We start from the raw sequence: 19,825 nt of genomic DNA on the forward strand, positions 1-19,825 counted from the left end.
GCGGAGGAGTTACAGGAGATGGTAAACTGTATGCATGAAGCTTTAAAAGAGAAAGGAATGAAAGTGAACGTAAGTAAAACTAAAACACTGGTTTTTGAAATGGAGAAAGAAATGACAGCATGTAATATTTTGATTGCAGGAGAAAAAGTGGAGCAAGTGAAAGAGTTTGTATATCTAGGATCAATGTTTACATCAGATGGCAAGTATGATAGTGATATTGAAAGGAGAGTGAACGCGGGGAACATGGTGAATGGAGCTTTGCATGCCTTTATGAGCAGTCAGAAACTATCCAAAAAGGCTCGACTGGCTGTGCACAGGGGCGTGTTGGTCCCGACATTAATGTATGGGAGTGAAAGTTGGGTATGGCAAAAGAAGCATGAAAGCAGAATAAATGCAGTGGAAATGAGAGCGTTAAGGAGTATGATGGGTGTGAAATTGAGTGACAGGATAAGGAACAGCGTGATAAGGGAATGTTGTGATGTGAAAGAAGATGTAGTTACAGGAATAGAAAAGGGTATGTTAAGATGGTTCGGTCATGTGGAGAGGATGAATGAAAGCAGGTTGACTAAGCAGATATACAAGGAGAGTGTGGAGGGAAAGGTCGGAGTGGGAAGACCTAGACGAACGTATCTTGATCAAATTAAGGACGTCCTGGTAAAGGGTCAGGTCAAAAGTACCCGAAACCGCCGAGCTTGTATGAAGAGAGTTATGAATGTGGACGAAGCGAAAGAAGTATGCAGAGATCGTGGCAAGTGGAAAGAGGTAGTCTCTGCCTACCCCTCCGGGAAAGAGGCGTGATTTTATGTATGTATGTATGTATGTATTATTACTAGAAAATAAAATTTGACAATATATTTTATTTAATGGTTGCAACGTCACTACTCTGATTGGAGCCCGCGGTAAGCTCTTGAACCGGTGCCTTTATGCGCAACCGCGTTTTGACCAGGCACCTTACCGATTCGACCACCGACGTTCTCCGGAGAAATAACATTTTATTCGTAATATAATATAACAATTCGTATATTTCGATACTTCATGTTTTATGAATGAGAATGTATTTCGGCATATCAGCATCTTCTTTGGTTTATTTGTCTTTTTTGTGTATTTCTGATTTTATCTACATACGACACGGTAGCTAGTCCAGTTCAACCTATGTTGCTGCTGGTTTACCTTAATTTGTTCTAGTGTTGGCAAAATGTAATTTTCTAGCTCCACCTCTCATTATACAAACAGCTGAACGTCCAAAAAATCTTCCATAGTCGAAATATTTGCACATTAGTCTCTGGAGGTTGTGAATAAATAATAAACGCAGGCGGCGCTGAGAGACCACTTGGCACTTAAATAAACGAATCAATTATTGGACGAAATAGCCACCGGTTTAGTGCTCTGGATTTTTATTGGGTGTGCTTGGCGTTTCAGGGAGTTTTATGAGAATTAGTTTTTCATTTATACGATGACCTGGTAAAAGATTTTTCCGTTTGTGCCGTGCTTCCTAAACATATGGACAGCTTCAAAGTGTGCAAATTTTTTTCTTTATGATTTATTCATTTTTAACAACCTGCGTACTCTTGTATACTGTATGTACTATACAAAAGGTAAATTGCGCTATGAGTATTCTCTGCTCGTCATTCCCGTAGTCGACGCTGTCTTTTTAATCTTCTTCTTCCTCCTGGCATTTTAGTCCAATTCGGGGATTAGCCCGGGGTATGAACATGAGCCCTGAATTGGGTGGTTTTTACACGAAGCGACTCCCATATAACCGCCACCTTTGCAGGTATACCTTACCCGTCAGCTCTTTTTAATCCGCAATGCTGAGTAAAAAAAATAGTCTTTGTTTCTTTGTAATGTTTTGACTATAAATAACTCATGAATCTACGAGCATGAAATGAGGCTGTAATAAACTTTCTATGAACTGAAAGAAGTGGGTATCAAATACAGTGTTGACTTTTTAGAAATCTTTTGAAGTCTTTCCTTTACCGCCGCATAGATCGGACAGAAATAGGATTTATTCATTTTGCCTTTTTAGATATGGAAGCAATTTTAAGAAAACGTAAATTTTTTCCAGTTGCAAAGTTAGTTTATTTATTTGCTATATCAGTTTTGGCAGTCGCATGGTCGTTTGTCTCATTAAATTAAAGATCCCCGTAATTAATGTCCATCTATGTGTAAATGGCATTTCTATAAATATGGCTTAAAACAATAACATTACACAAAGTATTGTTGTTAATTATGTTGTTTGTAATGGCGACGAATAGAACAAAAAATGAGATTTACATGTCTTAATGACCATACAATACTCGCAATCAGTTGGTGATTTTTGTCCTAGTTCTTTAAATTATCGTTAAGATTTGCTGTCGATCCACAGGTTGATACGTTTACCTCTCATATGAAGATGATTTCCTACGTATTGATTGTGTCTTGTTCTGTGCCCTTCATCTTTTATATGAGCGTATGTAAGCGTATCTGTTGATAAATGTCATATTTTTTACAATTATCTTTTTAACGCAATAATATTTCAAAATGATGTCATTGAGTTACTGCTTTGGTACAGATGCCTAGCATAGAAAAATTAGAATGGGGCAGACGGGCAGAATAGATACAGGGGTATTCAGGACTTCGACAATAATATGTCGCTCTAGAGAGCGCTCGCCTTTAACGTAGGATGCAATGTTGCAATCTACCTTCCTTCAGTAGTTTTAAAGATTTCGTGATCAGTGTATGAATAAATAAGTTTTTTTCGCTTTTATATTGTTAAGCAGTAAAAAAAATCTTATTATTGAGATACAAGAAGAATACGTTCCATAAAGTCCAATTCCCAAAACGCCCATTTCTGAAAACGTCCAAATCAGAAAACGTCAATATCCGAAAACTTTCACGTCCCAAAACGTAAATTGTCCGTAATGTCCATTATCTGTAGGTATATATTATACTTTTGCATCGTTTTTAAGTGTTTCTTAGTCTCTTATTCCTTATACTATAATAAACGCTTATAATTTCTGTTTGTTTGTTACAGCAACGGTCCGGTGGACGGCGCGTACGGCCCGCAGCACAGTCCGGTGTCGCGGTCCGACGCGTCCACTGAGGACGCGGAGCTGTCTGCCGCGCTAGCTCACCAGCACCACCTGGCGATGCAGGTGTGTACACTGTGTTACAGCCATGGTCCGGCACGGCCCGAACGCGACATATACTGGAAAAAGGGGAGTCACTAAGAAGACCAGGACTCGTTAAAATCGGCGTCTTCCTGCAATCTCAATAAGATTTTCTATGCAGTGCCTGTCGGTTCCAATTACTTCTTAATCATTTGAAGCCTTAATAATGAAGTGCTTTAAGATTTTCTAGGAACTAAAAATACCTACTAGCAACCCTGGTGACTATACCACCACCATCACCCATGGCTCTATCAATCGTCAGGTAATACGAGCCGAATCATGGGAGGGATGCGCAGCTATCGCGTTTGCTTTCTCTACAAACCCTGCTGGTCGTTTCTCAGTTCCGCCCGTCTGTTCCAGGCTGGCGAATACCCAGGCGTGGGCGGCGGCATGGAGCCGGATTACGAGAGATACGTGTCGTCGCCGGCCACGCACTATAACCACATGGGGCACCTCACTATGGCGCCCTCGCAGAAATACCCACATGTAAGTTTCTTCAATATATATCTAAAGAATATTTCAAGAAAAGGCTGGTCTTTCCCTTCTTCACAGGTCAAAATTTTGGGCTCCCTATGATCACTGAATCATTGCGAAAATAGATTAAAAACAAAATATACACTGATGGAAATGATCCCCTGTGTTGATGGAGAGGCCACGAAGTGATGATGGAGGGAGTTGCCATAAAGTTTATAGACTCATAGCTGCAGGTGCTGTGGCTTCCTATTATTACTCACGAAGCATCATTTGGGTCAGTTTTTGTGTCGTAAGAGTTTCTACTGTCTGGTTTTTTTGTGGCTAGACACGGTATTGCAAATAAGACGTGGACGGTAACTATCAGTCACAAAGTTTCTAAACTAGGCAATTTAAAATCTTTTTGAGAGATTTAAAAAAATAATTTATGGCAATATTGTGACTCGCGCGCCTTATGTGGTAAAGTTTCGATTTGAAATAAATATCTTTTAATATTTCACCCAGGTGATGGAGTCGGTATCGGTGGCGGGAGGAGGCAGCTACGCAGGCGCGGGGGGCGCCGGTCACTACGGCACGTACGGCCACTACGGCGCCGCCTACCCGTCCCAGCCCTACCTAGTGGATGCGCCTGCGCAGGTGCCCAACTACATGGGACAGGTGAGAGATCAAGATGATGTTACCTAGTAACTGACTAAGATACTGTTTGGTGGGTGAAGGAGGGGCTACGGCGCCGCCTGTTCGTTGTCCTACTCGGTAGATGCGTCTACGCAGGTGCCAAATTGTATGGGTTTTGTGATACACATGTTTTATACAATCAAGTATTTATGATCTAATTTCTTCATAAATTCAGGTGATGACAATTGTATTTAGTGGGTGGGGGTTTACAGAGAGAAGGGGGACAGATGATAACAGACAATAAAGAAAGTGAAGAAATTAATAAATAATTAAGACTGTTATTGGTACTTAATATAAAATACAAATTAAAAACTGACAATAAGACCTTTGTTTTTTTATTGCCAGGAGTACGGAGAAGGTGGCGGTAGTGCGTCACCCAGAAGCACTTCACCGGGCGCGTTACCACAACACAATCTACATTTACAGCAGAGGTAATACAAACAAATAATTTTACTCTAGAAAAGCCTTATTTTATAATAACATACCTTTCTTATTTAGTGTTATTTAGTCTTCTTGTGTCTTTGCAAGAAACAGTCATCTTTCTCTTAGCGTTAGTTCGGATTATGTCTTCGGGTGGCTTTACGTAATTTTAGAAAGCGATTTCCGTCTGATCTCTGCAACCTTACAGGATATCCTAAACCAGTTTCGTAAGTACCAGCTGCATAAATATTCCGGTTACATTACGATTTGTTTTTCTCATAGTAACATAAGTAGTGGCCAGTATTTTTATAATTTCAAAGTATCAATTTCCATGTCATTCTATTCTTATTTCAAAAACAGCAGTTTAAAAAAAGAATCTCCATTAAGGTACGACTCCGCGTCGCTGGAGCAGCTGGGGCGGCACTACTGCGTGACGTCGCCGCGCGGGGAGTACGCCGGCGACGCGTACGGCTACCAGCACTATCCCGCCACCTACGATACGCAGCCTCACCAGGGGAACCAGTTTAAGGTACAGTAAGAAATGTATGAATGAAAACTGGTTGCCTGTGCATAATATTGAGGGAGAGTGTAAATGGGAACGTTCCAAGGGGAAGGATTCCAAGTTTATAAAATTTGTATGTTGTACGTTAAGTTCACTTAAATATAGTTAAATAATTCATACCTTTCTTGCAATGCCTAGGGTTCGTTTATGTTTAAACAATTCATTTTACATATAAATATGGGTCGAGGTAGCGAGGAGAAAATCTTGGGAGAAATTAAATGGAAGCTCACCAAACCGTGCCTCTTCATCGAAAGCACCAACAACTATATTATTTAACACCTGTCTATCTTATTTTTACTCAATTCCAATGGTTGTGCTAATTTAACGGGAAACAAATCATATTTTACAACAAAGAATAACCGTTTATTTGGTACCTAATGGTGAATCATGCATGTCTATGACTTAACTATAGTTCTAAATATGCTAATTAAAAATTAACAGCCAATAAGGGCCAAGGGTTTATCAGCTAAAGGTATGGTTATGTTTAACTGGCTTTGTTTAACTGGCGACTATCGGATTTTAAAGTCGGGTTTATTTATGCCATCCATTTTTTGTTTTTAGTGCTGAAATTTCTGTAAAACATCAAGTTTTCATTAGTTCCATTCTGCTATGTTCAAACTACAAGTCTTATAGTTTAAATACTTTTGCATTGAGACGCGATGCGACTAATTTTACAATCTTAGTTATTGTCATATCTGGAAATAGCCACGCTCGTGTTGCATGGCGCATCACATGTCATATTTCCCCAAAAATGTACCAACTCTAATCGCGTCGCGTCGCAAGTGCGTTCAGATTGTTTAAGCTATATTAGCGCTGCAATGTAATCGTGCCCTTTTTCATTAGGACTCTCAGAACGGACTGAGCCTCGGCAGCGCCGGCGGCCAGTCTATGTACGGCGACGACGAGGAGTTGCAGAAACAAATGGCCGGCATGGCGCTAGGTATGATACATAATATTTTTAATTATTTATACTTTTAGGCGATGGGCTAGCAACCTATTAATATTTGAGTCTCAATTCCATTTAGCTTTACAGCTGAACGTGGCCTTCTAGTCGTTTTTAGCCTTCTAGGCCTTCTAATCTTTTCAATTTTGTAGGATTAATAGAATTGCGATAAAGCTTAATATCTTATTTTCTCTCTCTATCTTTATCTTTTCGGTTTCGGAAAGCCCTGACGAGACGTGCTTCATCAAAGCATGTGTAATATGTTTTGGCGTTTGTCTTGAATCACATACAACCGATGCTATAATTGATTAATATATATAACATTCCACGTTCTAGATTCATACGGCGTCCACGGCGTGGGCGTGGGCGTGGGTCCCCGCGAAGATGGCGGGGGTCTGCAATGGCGGGATCCCAACCTTCCCGAAGTCATCGGCTTTCTCAATTCTCCATCAGACGTGGTGAAGGCGAACGCTGCGGCGTATCTCCAGCATCTGACTTACATGGACGACCCAAATAAACAAAAGACTAGGAGTTTAGGTGAGTAGCTTTTTTAATGTTGTGGGAGCGATGTTTCGGGCTTCAAAAGGAAGATTTTCCGCCAAGTTAGGTGTTATACATACGGAACCTTGCCTCCAACGATGTCTTTATTTTTTAATATTCAAAATCTTTGATTGCGCGATTTAGAATCTTCGCTGCTATTGGCTGATGGCGTAGCATAGTTCGCCGTGATTGCGTGTTACGTATAGGTGTTGCTACATTTAATTTCTTCAGGGTATGCAACAGCGGGGATTCAACCTTCTAAAAGTCGTCGGTTTCTGTCCTTCAGACTGGTGAATCTTGACTTTCGAAGAAGCACTTTACATATGTGGACGACCCTAAAAATAGAAAAAATATGTTTTTTTTCGGCACAACGTCAAACTCAAACCCAAGAGTGTGACATTGTAGAATTTATTTTATTCTAGTTGTAACCTCATAACTCAAATTTTACCCCTTTTCAGGCGGCATCCCTCCTCTAGTACGCCTGGTATCGCACGAGAACCCCGAAGTCTGCCGCAACGCTTGCGGAGCCCTACGTAACTTGTCGTACGGCAGGCAGAACGACGAGAACAAGCGCGCCATACGCGACGCCGGCGGCATCCCCGCTCTCATGGCGCTGTTGTGTCGCGCCACTGACATCGAGGTAACATGTTGTGGAGCCCTACGCTACTTGTCGTACGGCAGGCAGAACATACGACAACATAGAACAACGCTCTCATGATGGACGCTATCCAAACCTCAGATTTTTTAATCGGACTCCTAACAATAATTATTAAAAGTGTAGCAATCCCTAGATCTTTAAAAATATATGTTTACAAGTTCGCAATTGTACTAGCTTTACTGGTTTCTCTAGAGTATTTTATGTTATAACAGGTGAAGGAGCTGGTGACCGGCGTGATATGGAACATGTCGTCGTGCGAGGACCTCAAGCAGTCGATCATAGACGACGCGGCGCAAGTCATCGTCAACAAGGTCATCATACCGCACTCGGGCTGGCATCCCACCAACCCGGGGGACACTTATTGGTCTACAGGTAAATTTAGTATATTTGTAAGAGCTCCATAGATATTTTTAAGGATTTAGAACGTCAGATCGAACGGTTATGGTGTCCCAACTAAAAAAGTATGAAGCACCGTGTCAAAATTTACCGTGACAATATACCAATGACTCTCTCCTTTCTTTGAGGCATGCTCTTACATCAAGGATAAACATCTTAAAGGTATATTTAGGTATCTGCAGATCCAGGTAAATGAATGTGTGAGCCAATGTGGGTAAGGTTCTCTTGCACAAAGTTTGCGGTGTTTAGGCGGGATTCGCTTATGTAAAAACTTCATCCAAACCAGGATTATAGTTCGGATCGAAGGACAACTAGGACTAATATGAGGAGGAAAAAACAGTTTTAAGATACTAGCGACCAGCAATTTTTGTTCGGACTGCCACGGATGCCCGTTCGAATTGAATAATATGTTGATTTTTGATTCAGAAATCGTGAATTTAACTGACATTATATTCTCTACAGTGTTCCGCAACGCTTCTGGTGTGCTTCGGAACGCTTCTTCAGCGGGCGAATACGCGCGGCGAAAGCTTCGCGGTTTGCCCGGCTTGGCAGAAGCGTTACTGCACGCCGTAAGAGCCGCCATACAAGCAAACGCAATCGGCACCAAGATTGTTGAGAACTGTGTCTGTGTACTAAGAAATTTGTCTTACAGGTGAGAAATATGTTTAATACATGAGAAACGTGTTTCGTACTTGAGAAATGTGTTTATTATTTGAGAAACGTGTTCAATATGTGAGAAACATGAGTAATATCCGAGAAATAGGACTTGTATGTTTTGAAGTTCGAGTTTTTGAACGTGACTCTTGGCTATGGTTATGCCTGAAAAATTTAAATATCACATCCTATCCTATAAGTTTTTTTCTAATGACTCTGTGAAAAAATTTAGTATCATCCACTTCTCCGAAATCGTTAGTTATTTGATCCTTTGATTTAAGCCTTTCTTCTTACTATTCAGTCAATCATAAATATGACTAAACGTAATCGATATTGTTTGTAGATGTCAAGAAATAGAAGATCCTTTGTACGACACGAGAGCGCCGCCCACACAATCTTCTGGTCAAGCGAGGATACAGGCTAGTGCGTCTAAAGGTATGCCAAATACATTCATTATCATACTTAATTCTAATCTAAGTTAAGTAACAACTGTATTCTTCAGTGTTGTCTTAAAAACTTAGTTAGGTGAAGACAGCATACACGAATTATAAAAAGATTTGGCGAAAGTGATACGAAGAATTTAAGTATAGTGATGGGAATCGCTTTGTGTAAAAACCTGACTCACCCAATCTGGGATCATGCAGTGTAGATAGAGTGATTATGCAAAAACAGAACTACAGAGCTAACTCCTCTCCGCTCGTAATTCTTTTTGTCAAAATGTATTGCATTGCATAAAAGTCTTGACTTTTTTCCTTCAATTTGTCTAGTTGTATAGTGTGTTGTTTTCGCCCAGGAGAAAATCTCGGCTGTTTTGGAGGCAGTAAAAAGAAGAAAGAAGGTTCCTCCTCGTCTAACTCTACAAGTCCACTCGGCAAGAGTGAACCCGATTCCCAGCCATTGGGAGATACACCGCCTTCACAACTGGGCTACAGCGTGCCCAAGGGAACTGAAATGTTATGGTCGCCGGAGGTAAGATAAGTCATTAAAAGTGAATGAATTTACAAGAATGGCTCTTCGTAAAAGTAATTTTTAGCCCTTGCGGCTCCATCATTGATATTTTAAGCGCAACGACAGAGTCTCCGTGGAAGAAAGAATAACTGACAACGAAAACCTACGTCTTAAACCAAGCCATTTGACAAGAACTGTGATATTGTTTTGGAGTTTATTATTTCTTCTTGAATCTTCTTCTTGGTTTGACGATGACGACCTTGAATCGTATGCGCATCCGATCCAGCTTTTTGCCAATAAGTCTTTGGTTTCTGATGGTCTTTACATTATTTTCTCGTGGTTTCTCATAAAATCTTTCACCTTTTTCTTCCACAGGTGGTCCCGCTATACATGGCGTTGCTACAGACGTGCTCTAACCCTGAAACTCTAGAAGCGGCGGCGGGCGCTTTACAAAACCTAGCCGCTTGTTACTGGCAGCCTTCTATAGATATCCGTGCTGCAGTGCGCAAGGAAAAAGGTTAGTTATATTATAATTGTCACTACGTTAGGTACCACTTTTTGTTTACTCAAGTACCAGGAACTCTATATTCCTTTAGATTTCCATTCTATATTCAATCTCCATTAAGCAATCTAGGTTGGCTTTCGAGTTGCCCTTGAATCGGAGTGATCTGCTCCAAAATAATAAACAGCGACACGAAGTACTTGTTACTCAAACGGCGTGGTCTTAATGTACTTGATTTTTCCAGTCAATCGACTAAAATTGTGTTTTAATTACAGGTCTCCCAATTCTGGTGGAACTTCTCCGAATGGAAGTGGATCGCGTAGTTTGCGCTGTGGCCACAGCTTTGAGAAATTTAGCCATCGACCAGCGGAACAAGGAGCTGATCGGGAAATACGCCATGAGAGACTTGGTGCAGAAGCTGCCTAGTGGCACGCAGCAGCACGAACAGGTTGGTTTAGTAGCTTAATATTCATCGTCGGTTAAGTGTAATCTTTATATTATCCTAGTGACAATGTAGCAACATTACGTCACATGCCATCAGCCAATCATAGCGGAATATGCTACGTCATCAGCCAATAGCAGTGAACATTTAAAGTTTCTATCTTGCCATGATCTTTTGGGCCTGCCTCTTCTACCTGGACCCGGCGGTAGCAGCATGGCCAGGCATCTCTTCCCCTAGTATGGGTCAAGGGGAAAGAAGTACTATACTACTATACCTAACAAATGATTTTTTTATTAACAGGGTACATCTGACGATACGATAGCCGCCGTGCTGGCAACTCTGAACGAAGTCATAAAGAAGAGCGGAGAATTCTCACGGTCGCTACTGGAGGCGGGCGGCGTGGAGCGACTGCTGAACCTCACCAAGCAACGTCACCGGCACACGCCGAGAGTGCTCAAGTTCGCAGGTATTGTGGGGTAGACAGAGAATCGCAACGCTGTAATCAAGGAGAGAGTTGACATGTGCCGTAATTATCTGGTTTTAAAGAAAAAAAAATATTGAGAATGCACTATGAAAAAAGCGGTAAGAGAAGCACGTCATAGAGTATATAACTTAAAATATTTGTGAGAATATAATACTGGACAAAGTTAACACAGCTTACAGATCATCTACATAGTATAAATCAAGGTCGCTTCATGCTGTCTGTCCCTAAATATGCTTAAATCTTTAAAACTACTCAACATATTTTGTTGTGGGTTCTTAAGAGGAAGACTTATTTCGAAATATTCAGTACTGCACTCGTACGCGCGAAAATGAGAGTGTGTTCCATAAGAAGAGGATGACAAAAGAAATATTCATGACAAAAACAATTCATAAATACAAGTACATCCTTATCACCCACGGGGTAGACAACAAAGGTAGACAGAGCCTGCAATCTCAAAAAGACTAATAGCACCCTACAACTCCACAAAAAATGTTCTCCCCCCCCCAGGTCAAGTCCTGATGACCATGTGGTCGCACGCGGAGCTGCGCGAGGTGTACCGCAAGCACGGCTGGCGCGAGGCCGACTTCCTCACGCCCGCGCGCGCCGCCCAGCCCAGGGGGTCCTCCAACAGCAGCGGTGGGTGATACCATACCATTATTCATCAGTTAAAATACACATGTAAACCTTAAACGTACATATATATGCAGCGGGAGATTGATTCGTGCTCGACACTGTAACAAGTTATCTTATTGCCTATAAAAAATGAATTATTAGGTGAATACATAAACTTTAAACATAGGTCATGTCTATACACTGGACACGATCAGCTGTATGGCTTAATGATGACAGGTTGCTAGCCCATCGTCTACAAAAAGAATCCTAAGTTTATTAGCATATACCTAAGTCGTCTTAACGACATCCATGGAAAAGAATTGGACTGGTCCTATTCTAAAGTGCCGGAAATCACACGGCACATAAACCTTAAAATATGAAATCTTTGTGACAGACGTAGGTGCGAATAAGACGGCCCATTCAATGTCAGCGTTTGACATCTGTCACAGCCATCAAGTTTTTTCAAAACCTATTGTTTTACAAAAAAATACCTTTAAAAAAATTATAATCTTAATTTGATAAATTTTTTTTTAAATCGAATCGAATGAATTCGAAAGATAGTTTGACATTTTCTTGGACATAAAATGGGTATGGATATATATAACTAGATATTTTTTATGGGGATGCGTAAATGCGATAAGGATATTTCATTGATTCATAGTAAAATTATTGCTTTTGAAAACTGCAGCGTGCACTTTCTCATGCGAGTTTGCTATTTGGGAGCTTATTTATATGGTTCAAGCGTGAAAATGTTCTGTAAATCTGTGCCTGGGGCAGAATTTGTATTCTCATTGTCACAGCTTCTTGTTTTTTTAAGAAACGTCAATTTGAATAGCCTAGGAAACATCAAAGGTTCTATCATACTGCAAATTAGGTCAAGTTCCCCTCTTAACGTGGTCACGAGAATCAGACGGCAAGCGCTCCACATCATTGTCTGACCACAGTTCCTAATCTGGGTCATAGCGGGGTTTCTCACCAGAGAAGACGCAACCGTGGCTTACACCTGAGGTGTATAGTATTTATCCCAGTGAACCATACAAACTGAGGCAGCACTTAAATTAGTTCTATATGGGTCGATATTTGCCATTCATAGTGTCCCATTCATGAAATGCTGGACCAAATTTCAGTCATTATTATTCATACATACCACACTAAGAACTTTTTTTAAAATGTCATTGGTTACAAAAACATACGGGTTACCACGCAAGGCACATAGCATTGCAAATAACTAAATAATAAAAGGCTAATTTCATCGTTCTAACAATCATTTATAATGAATACCATGTAAATACATTAAGAATCTTGTACTGTGTAAATGTTGTTGAATATGTACAAAAAAAGTGACGTGGGTAACTCAATCATCTAGATATATGTGTGAAAAGTTTTATAAAGTATTTATAAATTTATAAATAGTAGTAGTTTAAAAATATTGTATCTTAAAAACATATACATGTTTGTTGTTCTTATAACGAAATAGATAATACACATCATTATGGCAAAAGAGATAAAATAAATTTAAAGAAAATCACTTTATTTCCAAACAAGTTATAAGTTTTCATGATTGAGTTACCTGTACTGCATAAATCATAACAATTTCATACTATTAACTGCTATGAGAATCTTGCGCTGTCTTTCTGTGCACTGTTGTTTGTTGCGGGTGAACTTATCATCAGTTACATTGGTTACCTAAATACGTATTTTTACGATATTCAAAAATAAAACTTAATTTGTAAAAAAAAAGTTTTTGACAGGTAGATTTTAATATAATTTTTTACAATGATGACATTTTCTTGCGTATCAATATACACTATAACTTAGTTCACCCACCACAAATCAATTGGTAGCAAGTGTCGCATAGTGAATCGGTTGGGGCAGGTCAAGGCACGCCGTCGTCCGCGGCGACCGGAGCGCCGCACTCGCCGAGCAACGCCAACAGCACGCTCAGCAGGCCCATGGCGTCCACCGGCGGCACCCGATACGAGGACCGCACTATACGCAGACATCGCGAGGTAACGGAAACTCAAATTAATTAATATGTAGCGGGCGCGATGATTCGGCTCGACCGCCACCAAAGGGAAGATCTTCCGCCAGGCTAGGTATTATGCCTGGGGAACCGCGGCTCCGACGATGTTGTGTCGGAGGTTGTATATATAGCTCCAATCCGTGAAATCTTTGAAATCGCGTCTTAGATTCTTCGCTGCTATTGGTTGAGCGCGTCAATTTCTTCGCGATGATTGACAGTAGTTGTTTGATTGGATGTTGTGACAAGTGGCGTAGAGATGTCGCCACAAATACACTAGGTGGCCTGCCATAGGTAGCCCGACGAACTCATCAAGGATTCAGGACGGGGCTGGATGAACGTCACTTCCAACGGTTAAGGTTGGTATTGGTAACATTACACTGTTTTGCTCACTCAATATACCTATTCGTACATAAATGTTAAAACTACCCGTTAAAATAGCAGCAACATAAGGTAATTTCTTTTAATGTATTTTCTCGCTAACGATGGTCAAGATTGCACTCATAATGGGTAATCATAGATCCCCCAAATAATTTTCAAAGATATGTTTGTTTATTTATATCTACTCAATGTCAAATCAATGTGAGGTAGAAACCAGCTTACAGCTTCTGCAATTTGTAACTTTCATAATCTTGACACGCAAGGGCAATAAGCACATCACCTTTCAAATCTAAACTTACCTTTCTTAACCTTCGAAACTCACAAGTCTGTATTCTGACATATTAATGGCAACATTAAATATCCGTGCGTAACAGATAAACGAGGACAATCAAGAAGCATCGCTTCATGTGCGTTTGAACATGTAGCTCTTAAAGCGCTGCTAACATATAAAACTACCAATGCTATGTAGTTATTTTTATTTCATTTTGCAAAACTGAAAAGTTTGAATTTGAATTTGAATTTGAAACTCATTATTATATAACTTTGACTTAATATGCATACATCATCTGACCTCTTCAACAATGAGGTTACTGGAGAAGAAAGAAAGAAAAGTCAGTTTTAACGCTTAAAAAAGAAGCTATAAGTCAGTCTTTCTAAATAAACAATTGCTTTCAGAACGATGACATGCCAGCTATGGACGTGAACAGCTACCAGGACGGACTGGGGATGGGGAACCCCAACGGGAGGCCGATGAACTTGCAAGGGGTACAGGCGCAGATGCCGATGCCGCCTAGCAGTCGCTAGTGGCCAGTCTAGAACGTTCTAGAAAAGGGGGCGTTGTCCCGTGGATTGAGGGTATATTCACTTAGTATTATACAGATGTTGAAAGATGTCTCTGCCTACAGCGACGGGAAAGAGGCGTGGTGAATTTATATACATAACTTTCATATATACTTGTGTATGAAATTTGATCTTTTCCGTAAATCCACACAAGTCATTTTGATACTTGTGAAGGTTGAACATTAACAGATGTAGCAGTAAAAAAATTATTAAAGTTTTACCTTAACAACACGAAGGCTGGAAGGTAAAATAAATTTTCTTAATATTTTTCTTACTATTATTTTTCATATACTTAACATCTTACCATATTGCTAGAGTATTAATACTCTGATTTTTCTAAACTTGGGATAACTTTAGGTTTTATACCCTCAGTATACGGATTACAATGTCTACGAAAACTTTGTGAGTAAAATAAGAATAAACATACGTGCACAATTTTTACGTTGTAATTATGTCGCCGGTTGGTTGGCAAGGTTTGACGTAATTTCGTAGAGTTATCTGAATTTAAATAGATTTCAACAAGAAAGTCTTTGAATACTTCACTCGTTTCTATTTTTATATAGATAACTGTACAATTCTCAGCGTGTTTTGTTAACTTTAATAACATTTGTGTATGTAGTTAAGGACATAACATTATAAATAATAAAATCTATGAATTTTGATCATAAACATGTTATTATTGATAGTCGCATATACTTGCGCTCTATAACTGAATTGTAGTTAATTCTTATGATCAAAATGCATAGTTATGCTGATTACAAAGTCTCAGTAGTGTAGACCAATTAATTTGCCTAAGGCCTAATTTATTTTGTAACCTAGCGCCATTTTGTGAAGAGATCATGTCAATTCCCAATGTATATAGTCGTGCCATTTGAGTATTTTAAATATTTATTAAACGAATTCTTTCTGTAGATGTGTTGTGTATCGAAATCAAAACTTTTTCAATCGAAGCTCACATTAATTAAAATACTACATCTTATTCGGAGTTTGGTAATTGTACCGAGTCGATTGCTCCTTGAGCATTGTTGTTACAACCACAGAAGGTTTCGCAAGTGGCAATGTATTATGGAACTGGATCGCACCGCGTATACTAATCTCTAAATATACCCATGTAATAACTAAACGAGTAACTATTATAAATTTACATTGTAATATTCGAAATTTGAATATTATTGTTATTATTTATAACATTAGTTTCGTAGAACTCACGTAGCCGTATTCGTTTGAAAATCGAAGGATTTATGCATAACTGTAATTTGTTATCGAGTATCGTTCGATTCTCCGCGTACTGCCGAATAGTTAAAAGTATATGTATGATAAATATATAGAATTTTGTAATATTTTGTATCCATTCCACGACCCTTTACGAATAAATGTAATATAGGTGTCTATGTCCTCTTGTAATAATATTTAAGAAATATCCGTCTTATATTTAGCGTTAAGATTTATTATGAGAAGTTTGCTCTCGTATTGCATTTTAGACCGTGACTTTTGGAATTAATAATGCATTGCAACCGAAAGGAACCAATCACAATGTTTCATTATTTGCGAACGGTGTTCTATTGGTCGATAAATGTATGCGCGCCAATTTGCTTCTGTAAGAAAATGTTCACCTTGTGTAAAAAGTTCCAACTTTTCACCCGCATATTAATTTTAGAAAAATGGAACACATGGAAATAATAATCGAATTCAAAGAGTGATTGTTAATTGCATTCTTAACTTCAAAAGTCCTTGTCGAATTTGGTTTAAAGTTTAAAGCAGCTATGCCATGTCTATCTGTAATAGACATTGTCGATCTCGATATATATACTGGCGCAGTTACGTCTTCTGGCTTGCAATAAATATTTAAGGATATATTGGACGAGTATTGGCCCTGAGCAATGAGCACATCTTGATCACATCGATTTCCATGTGCCAATATGGGCGATGGGCATTTAAACTTAATATATTTATATGTGGGTAGCTGAATAAGTTTCTTTTTCTTCTAATAAAATATTCTGACAAATGTACATATATGTGAATCTATAAAAACCATTTGTTCTCTACAGTTGAACTAAACATTTTAACCAATACCTCGCAATAATCTGAATCATATCGTTTATTCGCTCGATTTTCTTTGTTTAATCTAGAACTGGATATGACGACATTTCTAATTTCCTTTATTAGCCATTCAATGCTTTGACGGCGGCATACAAATGCCTGCGTCGACATGAAATGAAAGTTGCTAACCAACTGATTGATATTTCCTACCAATTACAAACTAGTAATAATTGCATTTATTTGCTATAGAACTTTGAGCTCTAAGATTTCTTCATACAAATGCTTTTTGTTGAGAACATTGTGAAACGGCTTTCACATAATGTAGCCAGATGGCGTAACTAGCGCATCGTACCCGTATAGAGTATGAAAATTGTGGATGCAGCTTTAAAATGATTTTGATTTATTTTCCCTCCGTCATTGCGTTTAGTTATAGTGTAAAGCTATTTATTTTACATTAAAGTATAAGATTTGAATTTTATTCGTAGGCAATATCTTAAGCGGTTTTGTGAGGACATTTTTTTGGATACTTTTATGCACAATAAAGCATTTGTACACGTCCTTCAGGACGGCCACTCGACTGATCAGCTGGTACAATCTAACTCATCCAGTGCATTATAATGATTTAAGTACCCGTGTTTGTAAGTTTTTGTATCATATTTTATTAAAATGTAAGCGAGTATACAACAGTTTTTGACAACATTGCTTGCCAGGGCGCCGTCGCTTCTATGAAGCGATCCTTTTTATATTAGAATACGTTTTTCACTTGATATCCTTTCGATTTAAATTAGTTTTAAGAATTTATTTAATCACCATTTTATTTATCGAATGTAGATGTGAGTTTTAGACAAAAATGTAGGCATTATTAGGTAAAGTTGTTTTATAACGTCTTTAATACGATCTGTCTGTACATTGTATCTTACTCATGCTTCTATAGGCAATTGTATTTATGGATTCGCATTGTTTATTCTATATGAGACCTTCCATTTGCAGATCTCTTGAACTTTAAGCATTATTTCGTAAGTCGTAGTGTCACATGCATTACTTGGGAGATCCTATCTAGTGTTACTCCTCGTTTTAAAATATATAAATGACTATGGTGAACCATAAATTATAGAGTTGTTGGAACAGTAATACTCGATTATTTATATTTTATTTAAAATTTTATATTGAAATTATTTAACTAACCGCAATCTTAGTTTGTCGTTGCGCTGTAGCGGTAATGGAATAGCTCTTATGTCTTGTTGTATGTAGATTTTAATAGATCATTATTCGCTTATACATAAAGATACTTATGATTAAAGAAATTATTATATTATTATCACAGAGAATTAAATGAATGATTTTTTATTTGTTTTTTTTTATTTTTTTTCATTGATTTTTCTTTTACAGGTTATTTTTTGTTGTTTTTAATGTTTTTGGTAAATATGTGTCTAAACATAGGGATTTATACACACTGATAAAGACTTAAACTGGAAGTGACGTTTTTGACGCTTTTACCACGATGCAATACAACGTAGATTTACATGTTAGTTACCATGGCTTCCAAGTTTATTTCATTCATTTGTAGTTCACGAGACTAGACAAAGGTATTTTTACCATAATTGGGTACTAGAGAATTGTAGTGATGTATGATTATCAAGTAGTACGATTTTTTATATGTTGTACCCAATGATTTGATTGGAGGACATGCGTTTTCGCACGGCATTTAATGTTTAGTGGGTGACGTCACAATTGTGAATTATATCCGCGCTTTCTCACAAAAGATTTTTTAAAATTCGTTCATAATAAAAGGCATAACATCATTTTAATTTTTACTGTTTTTATCTTCATGATATATTTGTCTTTTGTCACCAAATACTTTACCTGTTGTAAACTTCTTTATATAAAAAGCGGAGAACTTTGATATTAATACCAAAGGCATCTGTTATACAGGTATTTTGGATGTTTGCGTTTGTCACTCTGGACTCTGAACCCTTAGATGGCAAAACAGTTTGAGTAATATTATTATACATATATTTTGTAATAAAGCATATTACAAAATGTATGTAATGCTTCAAAAACTTTCGACGTCAGCTGAACTTATGTCTTTATTTGAACTGAGAATGCGCGGAAATACTTCGCCAGTGGTCTGAATATTGTTAAGCGATGATAAATTTCCTATCTGTATGAATGCTCACGTTTTATATTTATCTGTAGTATCCTTAATATTAAATTAAACAGTTATTGAATTTATAGGTGTAATGCGGTCAACCGTTGAAGACATCTCTTTCAATTATACGAGAATAAATGTATGCAGGATAAAATTTTCTGTAGATACTAAAACTACGACCATTCCTTTTATAAGATTGCTTATAGATTTACTTTGAATTGTTGCTTTTTACGTTACTTCGTGAATGCTTATAAAGCTAACTCACGTTAACTTGGTAAACACGCAGTTACGTACGAAAAGGCGTTAATAAATTTAACAGTAAGTACCGCAAAGATCTGAGTGATTTCCAGATTAATGTGGCGTGGACTTAGATCTTCATATTTCATACTAGTTATTCTTTGGATAAGTGAGAGAGGTGTCATTACAGGACTTCGCCTATCACACGAACTTGACGTTGAAACCACTTTTAACTACGAAAACAATATGAACCTAAGTGTGAACCGCTGGCGTAAGGTTCCTTAATTCATGGAAAATATTCACACGACAAAGTTTATATTTGAGTGGTGTCGCCGTTAAGTTGGTGTAATAAGGTTCTAATCGGTGTATGCCGGATAGCGAGGAAGATTATGTAATGTTAGGAGCACGGTTCTTCGGCGATGTGAAGGCGAACATTTTTTACTCGTGTCATCGTGCGGGGCCGTTCGCGCGGGCCCCACCCACAACAGTATTATTCAGTATCATGTACCAACGTTGCTAATACACTTACTACATTTAAATAAGTGTTTCATTTTTACCGTTTCAGTAATCTGTAAGTACCTTTACATATATACATACATATGGTCACGTCTATATCCCTTGCGGGGTAGACAGAGTCAACAGTCTTGAAAAGACTGAATGGCCACGTTCAGCTATTTGGCTTAAAATAGAATTGAGATTAAA

At 38.4% G+C, this 19,825-nt stretch overlaps 1 protein-coding gene across 3 annotated transcripts in view; it reads left to right on the forward strand.

Annotated features, from left to right (window-relative positions):
• LOC106137157 (catenin delta-2) overlaps positions 1-18,084 on the forward strand; it is a 44,182-nt gene extending 26,098 nt beyond the window's left edge. Inside the window, exons 3-20 of one of the 3 annotated variants that reach the window (XM_013337934.2) lie at positions 3,014-3,134; positions 3,510-3,635; positions 4,125-4,277; positions 4,641-4,726; positions 5,103-5,244; positions 6,121-6,217; positions 6,557-6,757; positions 7,219-7,400; positions 7,631-7,790; positions 8,277-8,466; positions 8,812-8,903; positions 9,262-9,437; positions 9,792-9,933; positions 10,194-10,366; positions 10,661-10,826; positions 11,352-11,480; positions 13,332-13,465; positions 14,533-18,084. In XM_013337934.2, the coding sequence (XP_013193388.1) occupies positions 3,014-3,134; positions 3,510-3,635; positions 4,125-4,277; positions 4,641-4,726; positions 5,103-5,244; positions 6,121-6,217; positions 6,557-6,757; positions 7,219-7,400; positions 7,631-7,790; positions 8,277-8,466; positions 8,812-8,903; positions 9,262-9,437; positions 9,792-9,933; positions 10,194-10,366; positions 10,661-10,826; positions 11,352-11,480; positions 13,332-13,465; positions 14,533-14,661 (2,599 nt within the window). In that variant the 3' untranslated portion in view covers positions 14,662-18,084. The remainder of the gene's footprint in view (positions 1-3,013; positions 3,135-3,509; positions 3,636-4,124; positions 4,278-4,640; positions 4,727-5,102; positions 5,245-6,120; positions 6,218-6,556; positions 6,758-7,218; positions 7,401-7,630; positions 7,791-8,276; positions 8,467-8,811; positions 8,904-9,261; positions 9,438-9,791; positions 9,934-10,193; positions 10,367-10,660; positions 10,827-11,351; positions 11,481-13,331; positions 13,466-14,532) is intronic. The other 2 variants (XM_060951507.1, XM_013337935.2) reach the window with 2 other exon arrangements.
• Positions 18,085-19,825: the final 1,741 nt, after the last annotated feature.

Source organism: Amyelois transitella, chromosome 25 (genome assembly GCF_032362555.1).
Source record: "Amyelois transitella isolate CPQ chromosome 25, ilAmyTran1.1, whole genome shotgun sequence".
In the NCBI taxonomy this organism is placed as follows: Eukaryota; Metazoa; Arthropoda; class Insecta; order Lepidoptera; family Pyralidae; genus Amyelois; species Amyelois transitella.